The 13,901-nt window shown below is 61.3% G+C and overlaps 1 protein-coding gene across 23 annotated transcripts in view; it reads right to left on the bottom strand.

The window, feature by feature from the left end:
* Fbrsl1 (fibrosin like 1) overlaps positions 1-13,901 on the bottom strand; it is a 61,558-nt gene that overhangs the window by 19,702 nt on the left and 27,955 nt on the right. For 17 of the 23 annotated variants that reach the window (XM_078039454.1, XM_078039462.1, XM_078039448.1 and 14 more), the window contains exons 3-5: positions 12,661-12,765; positions 11,395-11,430; positions 2,404-2,433 (exon numbers count right to left, since the gene is read on the bottom strand). The exons of 1 other annotated variant lie outside the window; for it this stretch is intronic. In XM_078039454.1, coding sequence (XP_077895580.1) covers positions 2,404-2,433; positions 11,395-11,430; positions 12,661-12,765 — 171 coding nt within the window. The remainder of the gene's footprint in view (positions 1-2,403; positions 2,434-11,394; positions 11,431-12,660; positions 12,766-13,901) is intronic. 5 more of the 23 variants (XM_078039446.1, XM_078039461.1, XM_078039452.1 and 2 more) reach the window with 4 other exon arrangements.

The raw sequence follows: 13,901 nt of genomic DNA, 5'->3' as shown, positions 1-13,901 counted from the left end.
GCCAGGAGCTCTCAGCAGCCGACAGCCACACTGAACCCCTCGGGCTGCCTAGTGAGCCCCACATAATTTCATGCCTGTAGTTTTCCAACAAGAAAGCAGCCAGACAACCGCAGTCTCTCAGAACCATCTTCCTGCCATTTTCCTGAGCTGCTGACAGTGTCCCCAGCGCTAGAGCCATCATGCACAGAATCGGGTGGCATGGGACAGGGCCAGAGGGGCCCTGAAGGCTGTTCAGGGAGGGGTGCTGGTGGCATGGTGGGGAAGGAGAAGACAGGTCTCCTGTGTGCCTGTCTGTCCTTCTGCCAGGAGGGATGCCTGTGTTGTGACCCATGGCAGAGCCCCAGGCAGTTCCCAGGGATGGGGGCTGGCAGAAGCTTGTGCCCAGACTGAGGTCAGACCCTGGTAGCTTAGGGAGAGAGGGTGCCCACTGAGGAAAGTGGCCAGGAGAGCTGCAGCCATCCACCCCAGTTGCCCTGTCCAAGTGGGCGTCTAGTTCTGCCAGGCATCTGCTCCTGCAGGCAGGGCTTCCTGGAACCCAGAGGGCATCTGCAGGGGCAGCAGCAGGCCAAGCCTCTGTGGTCACACTGCCTCCTGCCCAAGACCCATCTGTTTCTGGGCCACCATGTACCTAGGGACATAAACAGCCATGCCAGTCCTGTAAGAAGCATGAGGGCCTCCACTGGCCTGCAAGTCTGGGTGGCTTAGGTGTCCTTCCTGTACACCCAGACCTGTCCTGCTTCCACCAAGGGCCTATCTCAGGAAGGCAGGAACTCACCACCTTGGAGTTGTCCTCCCTTGACTTGTCCCTTCTAGCAGGGGAAGGTACTCTGCACAGCTGTTCCCAGCAGGGAGGACATTCCTTCCACCTGGAACTCAGAGCTGGGCAGATGCAAATCCAGCCCAGACTTGCCCATGGTGGCCTCAAGCTCAGGGACCAGCACCCAAGGAACGGGCACCCTTGCTGTGGAGACAGCTGTGAGGTCTGGGTCAGCAGATGTCCCTGCATGGTCAGGAGGACCCAGGTAGTAGCTCCTGAACAAGGCCCGGAGCTTGCCCAGACCATCCCTGCTATCCCACTTGCAGGACAGCTCTGCAGATGTTCAGGCCCGGCATCTGTCCTGGGAGGACACGGCACCTCCGAATACCCCCTGGAGCTCAGGAAGGGCAGCTGGGTGAGCAGGAAGACCTTGCCTTCCCCAGGGGCTCTCCAGCACACCAGCAGGTGTGCCTACCTTCTAGGCGCTGAAGGCCTCGGATGTCGCCAGAGGTATGGGGCTGTGCCTCCCAGCCCACTGCAGTCCTGGCTCTCTGGGTTGGGGGGACACCGAGCCGGGAGGGGAGCTGCTCCTCCACCCTCTAGGCCTCTCCTCCTCTGCCAGGTTCTCCTACCACCACAGCAGCTGCCCTGGAGCCAGGGCTGGCGGGCCTCATTTGTAGGCACTCCCAGAGTCACCTGCGTGGGTGGCTGGGGTGCAGTGTGGAGCCAGGGTGACTCTGCCCTCCCTCTCCAGGACCTGGCTTGAGGTCCAGCCCAATATACGGGACGCTGCCAGCCCCTCTGGGCAGAGGCCTCCCTGAAAAGCAGGAGTGGGTGCTCCCTGCAGGGCCACAGGAAAGCTCAGATTCATTGGGGGAGGAGCCACATGCCACTGTGTGGCCCTGGGTGTGCCTCAGGCTACACAGTGGAGTCCTGGCAGGCTGAGCTGAGATGGAGAGCAGGGTGGCACTCTGTTTCCCCTGGAGGGCAGGAGGGGCAGCTGCCAGCGCCTCCTGCAGACCCTGTTTTAAATATGGGTGCTGAGAGATGTTCTGGCCCTGCGCTCAAACTGATGTCATGAGTGGGACCAGAACAGTGGCCATATTGGGAGGCGGAGCCCAAGAGCTGTGGTGGCAGGAGGGAGCCGTGCATGAGGCCAGTGCTCCAGGGCTCCTCTGGGGTGCTGACCCCAGACCACATGCCCAACAGCAGGACCTCAGCATGGCGAAGAGGGCTGGCCTGTAGGGGGGGTGCTGCAGTGTGGGCAGCACAGAGACCTGGAACCTGTCAGTGCAGCACGCAGACATTGCCCTGGGGACTGTCTGGCCCCTGGCTTTCCACGACAGCCTGTGGCCTCGACCTGGACTGGCCCAAACACACCTGGCCCAGGTTGCCCTTGGTGAGCTCCACAGGGTACCTGGTGCAGACAGGTCTGTGGGCATCCACTGGGGTCTGCACTCTGTGGAGCCTGGGCAGCCACCAAGGGCAGAGTTCCCATCTGGCTGGGTGGGGCTGGTGCCCCACCAGGGAGGTCTCACTGCCCTGTGCTACCCTCCAGCAGGGACAGCCCTGAGTGCCGAGCCTCTCACCCAGGCTGGGGGTGGTGGTGGGTAGGGGTGGGCAGGAGGAGGTGGGGGGAGGCTTACCTTGTCGTCCATGCCACTCTCGCTGTCACACTGCAGAGACAGAGAGAGAGAGAGAGGTGGGTCAGGACCTTCTTGCCCCTTGGGGCACAAGTGGCAGGCACTGTGGGTGTCCCCTGCCACATCTCAGCTGAGGGCCCTGGGCCCCACAGCTCCACAGCCCCACAGAGAAGGCTCTGGGGACCAGCACCCCTCTGTACAGACACAGGGACTGCATGAGATGCACACCAGGGTCTCATCCCAAAGGAGGGCTTTCATTCCTGGCTGTGGTCACAGGCTCCTGCACCCTGGAGGGACAGGCCCTGGTGTCAGTGGGCCCTCGGGGCATGGCTGTCTAGGTAAACCAGGTATGCCTGGGGCCCACGCTCCCTGTCCTGGTCTGAAGTTGGGACTCTGAGGCAGCCCCAGCACCCAGCTCCTCCTGCAGGAGTGTGAGTGCCAGACCAGGGCCACCTGTGGCTGAGAAGGGGCCCAGGCCAGGTGGGAGTTCACAGAACATATCTTTTGTTTTCCATTTTCAATAAGAAGAACTGAGAAGCTAGAGAATAATACAGTTTCCCCTAAAAGAATAGCAAGGAAAGGCTCCTCCAGGCTGACGTACTGACGCCGGGCGGCCTCCCCAGGCGCGGACAGGGCAAGCCTCCCCAGGCCCAACACTGCAGCCGCGGCAAGCTGGGATTCACCAGCCACTCTCTGCTTAGGGACCAGCGACCTCCAAGGCCAGCTCTGAGTGGGGGTGGGACCCCAGGCAGCAGGGACAGGCTCAGGGGCCTTCTGTGACTGGCAGACTTCACACCTGCAGGCTGTGAGCTGGTGTGCCTAGTGGGCTGTGTGGAGCCCCCAGGCATGATGGAGCTGGGCCCGCCCAGGGCCCTAGCTGGGGGCTTTGTGCCAAGAGCCGTCCACATACCCCACAAAGGCACAGAGCCTGTGAATGCACAGTGGTCCCTCCCTGGCCTGGGTGGCAGGTGTGGGCTGGCTGCAGGCAGGCCCAGGGCCCCTGGTCAGGGAAGAGATTCTGCCACTCACCACTGCCCAGAGCTTGTCAGGAGAGAGGACAAGGATGTGGTGGGGATGGGACTGTCCAGACTCCAGGGCTCAGGGGAACAGAAGGAAAGTGGGGAGGGGAGGGCCAGAACCTGCCTGGCCATGGCCACACTAGTGATGTGGGAAGGGGAGCCTGTGGCTGTGGGAGGCCCCATAGTCCTGTCTGTGGCCCCCGTGGATCTTATAGCGTGGGGGGGGGGCGGCGCGTCCAGTGGGACCTTCACTTGCTCAATCCCCACATAGAGACCGAAGTTGCGAACTGCAATCCCATCAAACCTCCAGGGTGCAAGGAGCATCAGCTCCTGCTTGCCCTGCCTGCTACACGGGGCCACATAGATGTGCCAGGACCAGCATCCACCAGGACCACTCGCCATGCCTGTCCTCTGTTCCTTTGCCAGTCCCCAGAGCCCTACTAGAGACCCTAGCCGGCCACAGGCTTCCTCATGGATTCTGGGCCTGAGGCTGGGCTGGGCTGGGCCAGGAGGCAGTGAGACTTGTGGAAGGCTGTTAGACTGTCCAGCAATAATGGAGGAAGCCTTCCGGAAGGCAGGAGAGAACAGCAGCCAGGATCCTAGACTTACCAAGCTGCATCTGCTGCCGACCAACAGTGAACCTGTGCTAGTTAAGGTCCGGTGAGGTGACTGGTCAGGGCAGGGCGAGAACAGTCATATCTGCTTTGGGAGCTGCCCAAGTGAGCAGACCTTCACAGAGCTGGAGCTGGGTGTGGCTGCCCTGGCAGGCCTCAGGCCCATGGGGAAGGGCAGAGATATGAGCCCTGAAGCAGAAGACTGCTCTGATGCTACCCTGCCTCCTCTGCTGTGCAGCCTTGGACAGATCCCTTGCCCTTTCTGTGTCTCAGTTTATGTTTCCATAAAACAGGGACAAAAGCTTATCGTTATGTGGCTTAGATGAGTGAGTACATACAAAACACTGGAACAGTGTTGGACACAGTAGTCTAATGTGTGATGGTATTCTCCTCACCACCACCACCATCATCACCACTTCCATTGCCTCCACCACCATCACCACTTCTACCAACACCTCCATCACCATCATCACCACCACCTCTACCATCACCTCCACCTCCTCCATCACCACCAACTCTACCATCACTTCCACCTCTACCATCACCTCCATCACCATCATCACCACCTCTATAATCTCCATCTCCTTCACCACCACCACCTCTACCATCACCTCCACCTCCTCCATCACCACCAACTCTACCATCACTTCCACCTCTACCATCACCTCCATCACCATCATCACCACCTCTATAATCTCCATCTCCATCTCCTTCACCACTACCACCTCCACCATCACATCCACCTCTTCCACCACCTCCATCTCCACCATCACCACTACCTCTACCTCTACCATCACCTCCACCTCCACCATCACTGTCATCCTATATTCATTACCACACCATCTCTTCCATCACCATTTACTCCTGCCTCTTCCCTCTTGTCACCACCTCCACCTTCTGTTGCAGGTGGCCTAAGGCCACCTGTAGCTTCTCCTCTGCAGAGGCAGGCTAGATGGAACCACACCCCATGCTCGGGTGTGGTGCACATCCAGCCAAGCCACCTGCTCAAACCAGCAGCCGGCGTTGGGTGATCCCAGGGAGGCAGCACACTGAGCTTAGTACTGTGTAGAGTCCTGCCCAGACTGTGAGACAGCTTTAGCATCTGGGGTCATCTCTATCCTCCACCTCCCTGGGCTGGTGGACCCTTGGGTATAGGGGTCCTCTAGAGACTCTGGCTACAGAGGGCAAAGTCAGGACGCAGGAGGCAGAAGTGCTACAGGAGGAGCAAGGAAGGGACAAGTTGGGGAGGACTCCTGGCAGGGTGGGGGAGGGGCCTGTGATGGAGCAGGGGGCAGCTGGGAAAGTCAGGCAGCCACTGAGAGCCACCAGAGGGACAGGCCAGGTGGGCTTAGCAGGGTGGCTCTGCTGCCAGGAGAGCCCAGCTGATGGCCAGGAGGGGATGAGAGCCGACAGTGGGAACTGGATGGGTGTACGCTGAGGGTGACCAAAGGACCTGCAGATGGACCCCAGGAAGGCTTGGGTAAAAATGAGCAGCACCCACAGGATGAAGCAGAGCGATACAGGGAGGGAGAAGCTGACAAGTGGGAAAGATAGAGGAGAGAAGCTGAGGGGAGGGAGAAGCTGAGGGGAGAAAGAGATACTGAGAAGCTGAGGGGAGGGAGAAGCTGAGGGGAAGGAGAGACAAAGAAGTCCTACAAGGGCAGCTGGCAGCACTCTGGAGTGTCCGTGGCCTCCACTGGGCCGACAGCCTGCGTGGGGTCAGCTGATCCTCAAACCCAGCTCTGCTCTGAGACCAGGAGAGCTCTGGGCAGTGAGCGCTAGAGGCCCCTGGGAGGGTAAGTGGGCACCCGGCCTGGTCCCTCTCTGGCCTTCCACCAGGCACACACCTCCCTTCTGCTGCTGGCTATAGGTCCTGGGCCTCCACCATACAGCCAAGGGTGACCCGGCCACAGGCACAATCCACTGCCCCTTGTGCACCCCCATCTCCCAGCATCACCCACCTTGCCTCTGGACCCTAGCCTGATAGCCTCACTGACCACAGCTCCACTGGGCCTGGCCTGCTTTCTTGGGAAGGCCCCGCCCTCCACCTCTGCAGTGCCACCAAGCCTAGTGACCCCCTGCCCCTCTGCTCTCTGACAGACCCCAGCATCCCCCTCCTGCCTTTCCCTTGGATGCCGTGGACAGAAAGGCAGGTGTTGCAGACCTCCGCGCCGGCCTGGAGCGCAGGGCCCGCCGCAGCCTGCCAGGCATCCGCCCTGCATACCTCAGAGCCTTTGCCTGTCCCAGCTGGGCCAGGGGACAGAGAGACAGAGCTGGAATGATAAGGGATGCTCTGCTCCCGGGAGCTGACCTTTCTGAGTGCACCAAAGGGAGACCTCACATGCCCGACTCTAGTGCCCACTGCCTATGAGTCACTGATCCATACGCAGGCTCAAAGAGGAGTTCCCAACACTGATCCCCACTGCGTGGGGCAGCACAGCCAGGCCTCCAGCGCCTCCCAAACTCCAGTGGGCTTCCTGCCCGCAGGCACCCTCACCAAGGACGACCACTGGCCGGGTCTCTGACACCCCTCCTGTATCTGGCCCCGCACAAGTCCTAGGGCTCATTGGGGGTGTGCAGCGGGGAGAGGGCAGGCCAAGGAATCTGGGGGCCTCAAGTGCTCGGTTGGACTGGACCTGATCCTGCAGCTCACATGGTTCAGGACTTGTGGTCAGGGGCAGGACTGGCCACCTGGTGAGGACAGGAAGCCACTGGAACCCCAGGAAGGAAGGGGGAAGGTGGGGGTTCCTGGCCCAGTGAGTGAAGGGCCACGGCTAGGTTCTGAAGCCAGGCTTGTTCTGCCCTGTGTGCTATCCATGCTGGGGAAGCAGGGCAAGAGGCCTCTGGCCATGACCTGCTTCTGGACTATGTGGAGGCCACTGGGTGGCGTATATTCAGGACACCTGCCCCAGAGCAGCAGACAGGAAACTGTGGGCACCAGCGAGTCAGCAGGGGCAAGAGGAGGGCATAGGAGAGCGCTCTCTGGGGCCACCAGGCCACTGGATCTAGGCTCCGAGGGCAGCGGCAGCTACCTTGGTCTCTCTAACTCTCAGAGGTGGGCTACCCTGCAGCAGACCCAGGGGAGGCTCTCAGCCCATGGAGGGCCTATCCAGGGGCCAGGCACATGCCCAGGCCACCCCAGCACTGCTGGCCCCACCCCCGACTGGCTGCCACCTCACTCTATGCCACAGAAGAATGATTTGCTGGCTAAACTGTGGGCGGGAAGGAGTCCTCTGGCATGGGATACAGGGTGGAGGGGGCTGCCAGGCAGTCTGAAGGGTCATTTCCTGTTTCTGGGGGCAGAGTGAGGACACCCTCGCTCACAGGGCTTGGCCTTCTGGGGGGAGCACCAGTGCATGATACTGAGTTCTGTTCTGTTTCCACATCTGCACTATGAGATGAAGCACTGAGGAAGGGATGGAAAGGGCAATGGAGAGCTGGGGCGTTCTTGAGAACCAGTGCTCTCCCAAACCACACTCGGCCCCCAGGTCCTTGCCACAGCCTGCGGCTCAGGGAGACAGACCCTTCCCAGGTTCTGCAGGCTGCCTCCCCTCCTGCCGCTATGCTGGTGCTGGAGCAGGCCAGCCTTGGCCTGCACCAAGGGAGCCCGCCAGTCCTCCCGCCCTCATCTAGCCCTGTGCATGGCATGGACAGGGCTGCAGGAGCCCCTGCTCCCCGCCTTCCCAGTTCCTTACCATCAGCACCCACTTCCTTGGGGTTCCCTGACCTCAGAGATGCCCTTGTCCAGAGGCCTCGCCAGTTTCACCTGTGGCTACGGCAGGGACCCTGCTCTGTCTCCTTTGGCACAGCCCAGGCTTGGGTGGTTCCTCCTAAAAGGCCAGCTTTTTTGCCCTCTGCCCTGGGGAGAGCAGGCCCAGAGGGCAGGGCCTTCCGTGGTTGGTCTGTGGTGCCCCTGGCACCTGGTGTAGAGCCTAGGTCACTCTCCGGGCACAGGGGTGGACGACAGGAGGCAGAACAGGCACAGGAGGATGCTGCTGCTCCTGCACTGGCCACCCCTCCAGCAGCTGGCCTCAAGACTCTGTGCACAGAAGTCATGAGGGGCAGGGGCTCTCCTGACTCCTGGGGACGTGATGTGCTTTCATTGCATTTGTACAGTCATAGCTGCTTGGGGGTGGCCCAGAGCCGTGTGGTGACGTCATGACCTGCCTCAGAAGTGACCCAGGGGTTGTGTGATGACACCATGAACCTGCCTGTCAGACTTTGCCCTAGCCTTGGGCTGGCCCTCCTTTCTGGCTGCCCAGCCCCAGATGAGGCCGGAAGTGCTTCCTCTTCCCACCTTCAGCATGGGTCCCCCATGCTGCATCAGTCACAGCTTCACCTGGCCTGGCCTCTGCCCCCTCTCGGTCCACCCCTGGGCCCTGCTAGCTACTTGGGACCTCACCCCCTTGTGATGCCCCTTAGCATGCCTGGGCCCCCCTCTGCATGCTGTGCTGGAGTTCCAGCCCTCTGGTACTCTCTAAGCGAGGCCTGGACCTCCCGGCCACCCTGTTCACCACCTCAACAGGGCAGCTTCTCCTGAGCTTGGCAACCATCTCTGTGCACACTTCCAGTCACAGAGACTGGCCACAGGAGACACTGGACAAACACTGGCTGGTTTTCTTCTGTCTGGGGGCCACAAGTCATGCTCTAGCCACGAGGAGGGCAGGTGGTGGGGACCATAGAGGTCTTAGTGGCACTCTTAGGGACAGAGGAGGGGAGGGCACAAGGTGTCAGCTCCTTCCTGACCATGATGAGGGCCCTGGGTGGCTTTGGGCAGAGCTTCCGGGTGGAGGGCTCCGGCTGGAGGGCGGTAGAGGTCTTGGCTCCAGGCCCTGAGCTTCTCTGGAGGAAAAGAGTGGGCTAGAACCAAGTGCCCACCTCACAGGTTGGCGGTCACAGCAAGGACCACCTGCAGCTGTTCTGCCTCCTCCTCTCTGTCCTGGTCACCTCCACCCAGGGGCCTCTGCAGGAGCAGCTGCAGGTGTCCACAGGGCCTTTCCCCTTTACAAAGGGAGCCCAACCCTGCTCTGTAGGAAGCAGACCCCCTCAGCCTTGGATGCAAGCAGCTAAATTAGGAAGATTGCTTTCTAACTAATTTCATGGCATTAACAAAGATCTGATGGTTTATGCAGGAGGTGGGGCCTGCTTTTGGGACACAAGCCACTGAGGGTGAGCAGTAACAGGGGACTTGCTGGGGACAAGGTCTTTGCAGAATTAGCCCACTTAGAAAAGGGTCTAGGAAATCAGGTCAGCTGACAAACATCCCTGCCACCTGGGACAGGGATGCCCTGAGGAGGGACAGGCCATGTGTGTGCTCCTTGTTAGTGGGCTCCAAGCTGCTGGAGAGGCCCAGAGCTCGCCTGTACACCCACATGCAGACACAGGCCCGATATGTGCCCACAGTTGCCCCTTGGGGCTCTCCTGACACTTGCAGGTGAGGCAGGCCACGCCCGCAGGCACATGGCAGTCATTCGCCAACACACAGGTGTACCGAGGGCCCCAGGTGAGCTGCACACAGACATGAGCCAGCCAACCCGAGGGCACAGGTCTGAGGCCCCTGGGGCCCACCCTGGGCTCACGGAATCTTGCAGCTCCCACCGGCCCCTGCTGCTCCAGCCCCTCTGCTGCACACAGGCCACCCAGGTGGCTGCAGCTCCTCAGCCTCTGAAGACGGGCCTGGCCCCACTGTCTGCCTGGTGTCTGACCCCCATGCCGACTAGACGAGAGGCTCACTGGTGTGACGAAAGCCTGCAGGGCCAGGACTGACCACCTGTGCTCTGCACCAGGCCACCTACAAACAGCAGGGCCCTGTCGGGGTTGAACACACAGGCCTGCACACCTAGGGCCCGTCTGCATGCACCAGGGCTTCCGTCACCCAGAGGACCATCTGCAGACCTAGGGCCGCCTGGGCTGCTGCTTGGAGGAGAATGACGCCTGTCCTGCCACCATCTGTCACTCCTATAGCAGCTGTGGGGGCTGTGCTGGGGCAGCTGGCAAGTCAGTCACAGGCTCTCCAGAACCACCAACCAGGCAGCATCTGGGGAGGAGCCTGGGAGACAAGCAGGGATCTAGAAGCAGAGGAGCAGCCAGTGGCTGGGGCAGGAAGAGACCGGCCACCCCAGGGCCACAGCTGGCCTGGAAGCCTTGGCCTCCAGGCAGGGCACCTCCCTGAGCACAGGACCTGTCCTCGCCCCAGCTGTGGCCACTGGCAGGACCTCTGTGGTGCTCATAGGGACACGGCGCCTCCACCTCAGGGGCTTGGCCCAGGCACCCAGCACTCTTCCTGCCCATGAGAACCCCAACTCCCTGGAAATCTGGGGTGTGGTGGTGGGACTCAGATCCACACTTCCTCTGCCAAGTGCCTCAGACATGAGATGGCCGACTCCACATCCAGCCACCTTGCCTGTCCCGGAGAAGCCCAGTTCTCAGCTTCTCCAACCTACACAACAGCCTGCAGCAACTGTGGGACCTGCCACCACAACAGCAGGCTTGGTGTGTCTGGCATAGCCCTGACCACTGCTGACTATGCCCTGCTCACTGGAGCTGAGGCACCTGGGTCACGCTGGCTACAGCCTGCTCACTGGAGCTGTGGCATGTGGGAATACACAGGCCATGGCCTGCTCACTGGAGCTTTGGTGTGGAAGCAATGGTCACGGCCTGCTCACTCCTGTCCTTTCCAGGTCCCGCGGAAGCCCAGCAGGGAGCTGTGGCGCTCTCTGTGCTTGGCCCCACTGAGTAATTACTAGGTGAAACACATACCCGGGGTCACTGTGGCCACAGGGATGGGGTTGTGGATTGCAGAGATGGCTTTTATGGAGATCTGGGCTTCATACTATCTACCTTCCTCCTGACATTGAGGGAAAAGGAAGGGTTGCCAGGAGGGTGCAGGGGCTGCTCTGAGGGAGCCTGGAGCAGCAGATCTGGTGGGGCCAGGTGTTGGCCCAAAACACCCATCGGCACAGGATGTCACTGGACGGCGCTCGCAAATGCACGGTGCACTTTCCCAGGGCCCCAGTCCCCCTCCTCTGTACTGGCCATAGGTGGCACCAGCTCCAGGATGAGTCCCTGTGCCCATCTGTGCTCAGGCACCTGAGGCTATGCCTGCTGTGCCCATGTGGGCTGAGCACCCTGTGGCTCCTGGCAGAGGCCCTGCATGCAGCGCCTCGTGGGTGTCCCCAAGTGGCACATCCCTGTGAATCATGGCCCCAGGGCATGTGCACCCTCCACCCCCCCCCAAGGTCACGGCCAGAAGCAGATCCCAGGATGGTGGAGCCTGGCTGTGGGAGCTGCTGGGCAGGTGTGCTGGGGGCGGGCTCTGTGGCAAGGGCCACTCAGCAGGGTGGAGGGGCCTGGAGACTTACGGAGTAGCCTCTCCCAGACGCGGCCTGCGCTGAGCTCTGCAGAGGAAGAAAGGATGATCAGTAGTGGACCACAGCACCTCCTCCCAGTGCCTACCACCCCAGCTGGAGACAGGCCCACACACCCTCCGGGACAGGGCCTCAAGGACTTGGCTACAGAAGGCAGGACGGAGCTGAGTGCTGGGTAGTTCTGGGCAAGAGACACTGCAGGGGCGGTTCTAGAAGCAGCACACCCTGCTGGATGGGTGGGTACTGTGCCCCACCAGGACTAAGCAGTGGGTGTCCTTGCTGACCCTGGGGCACGGTAGAGGTCATGGCAGGAAGGCTGGAGGGCTGGGGTGGGTGTGGAGGAGGACCAGAGGGAGAGGGCAGCCCGCTTAGTAGCAACCCCTCCCTCTTCCCTCAGACCCATCTGGCCCCCCTGCGGAGTGGGGAGGAGGTGTCCTCCTCTTCCCAACAGCCCTGACCGGCAGCTAAGGGGTGGGGGCCTATGTGGCTCCTGAGCTCTTAGGTGCAGGCAGAACTGTCTCCACTCTGGCTGGCAGGCAGCTAGAGGAGGGCTAACTGGGGCAGCCCTGGGCCCCAGACAATTGCCAGCCTATTTCCACATCTCCAGGCAGCAAGACAGGGAGCCTGGCCATTGTGCCTCCCCCAGTGCCTGCAGGCACCCAGGCCCCACTTCATTCAGTCCTGGGGGAGGGGGGCCTGCCACCTGGGGCCACTTTAGAACTAGGGGAGGGGTGCCCGCCCCCTCCCCAGGCCCTGGCTGGGGTTCAAGCCCCACCACTAGTGGAATCCCAGCCTGAGCCACAAGCCTAAGGACCTGAGCCACCAGGGCTGTGCCATCCCTGAGCCAGCACCGGGTCCCTTCCCCATGAACTTCAGCTGGCCACCCCCAGGGACTTACAGCCCCGGGTCCAGCCCTCTGGGATGCTGGAGGGTCATTCCTAGTCAGGCCAGCCTTGCAGTGCCTATGACACACCTCAGGACTCTTGTTGGGATCTGTCGGAGGCTCAGCCCCACCAACCACTCAGCGTGGGGCACCTGGCCTCCAGTTCATCCCTAGAGTACACTCTGGAACCTTGGGGTCATGCTGGTGGCCATGTGGGTACTGGAGTGGTGAATTTGGTATTCCTAATAGTCCCACCCACAGTCCCTCTCGTGGGGACATCCTACGGAGTAAGTCATGCTTCTAGAGCAAACCCCCAACTGCCTGCAGCCAGACCAGAGCCCCAGGAACCGGGAACCGGGTGGTGCCAGGGCACTCACGTCGCTGAGCTGGTCCTGGGGACTGCTCTGCCGGGAGCTGCTGGCTTCAAGAATATTGTCGTCATCACTGTTGTGGTCACCCCCTCTGGACACAGCAACCTTCATCTGGGGACAGGGAGAGACAGTCTCAGGCAAACACACACCTGAGCTCATTTGTCCCAGGCCCTCCTGCTTCTGCATCTGACTTGGGACCCACGCCACAGCCCAGGGACCTCCCTGGTTGCTGGGGCTGGTCAGGGGAGATACTTCCTCCTGAGCTGAGGGTATGGGGTCTGTGGAGAACAGCAGAGGGCAGAGCCTGCAGACCCTGAAGCCCGTGGTGACCTGCACCAGGAGAAGATGGGACAGAGCACACCTAACCCCTCATGGGCTCCATCCTACTTCTTGAGCTGCTGACTCAGGGCATCCTTGGGGTCCCTGCCCACATCCTGTCCCTGGCCAAGCAAGAAGCTGGTCAGGAAGCCCCAGGACTCCCACATCCAGTGCCCATAGTCAGCACAGTGCCTCCCTGGCCATGTGCCTTTGGGCCACTCTGTGCCTCAGTGTGCCATCTGCAAGACCCACTGACTGGCCTCGCCACCACACCAGCACACGAGGCCCAGGTCAGGCGAAGGCCCTGTGGCCCTGCCCTGCTTGCCCTGGCTTCCCTGAGGGGAAAGAACATTCATCCCCTTTCCACAGATGACCACCACGGCCCTAAGGGGCAAGTCCACAGGGGATGGAGCCACAGCCAACGCTAGGTACTCTATCTCTGGAGGCGACGCCACAGGGCACATGGGCGAGGGCCATGGCAGGATGCCTACTCACACCAGGGCTCAGCCTCCAGGCCTGCTCACAGTCTCTGGCACATCCCCAGCTGTCCTCGTGAACATGCTGAGGTCACGGCCAGCCAGCTTGCAGGACGTGTGCGGGTCCTTCAAGACAATGTGCTCGCTTGCCTGCCTGCCCGCCTGGCCCCCACTGCCCCTGGCCACTGGGGCAGACTTGGCCAAGTCACGCACACATGTTGGCCGGAGACCTACCCCAGGGCCCTGCCAGTGTGCCTGATGATGCCAACACCAAGAGGCAGAGCCAGTCCTGGTTCACAGCCAGCCAACCAACCAGCGGGCCAGCCAACCAACCAACAAATCGTCCAACCAGCGATCTACCCACCCATCCACTTACCCAGCTGATCAAAACCCAACCAGCCAACCACCTGACCAGCAGTCTGTTCGTCCCTCCATCTGCCCACCCAGCCAGCC

Source organism: Ictidomys tridecemlineatus, chromosome 2 (assembly GCF_052094955.1).
Source record: "Ictidomys tridecemlineatus isolate mIctTri1 chromosome 2, mIctTri1.hap1, whole genome shotgun sequence".
In the NCBI taxonomy this organism is placed as follows: domain Eukaryota; kingdom Metazoa; phylum Chordata; class Mammalia; order Rodentia; family Sciuridae; genus Ictidomys; species Ictidomys tridecemlineatus.
This window is presented reverse-complemented; position numbering and strand designations above follow the sequence as displayed.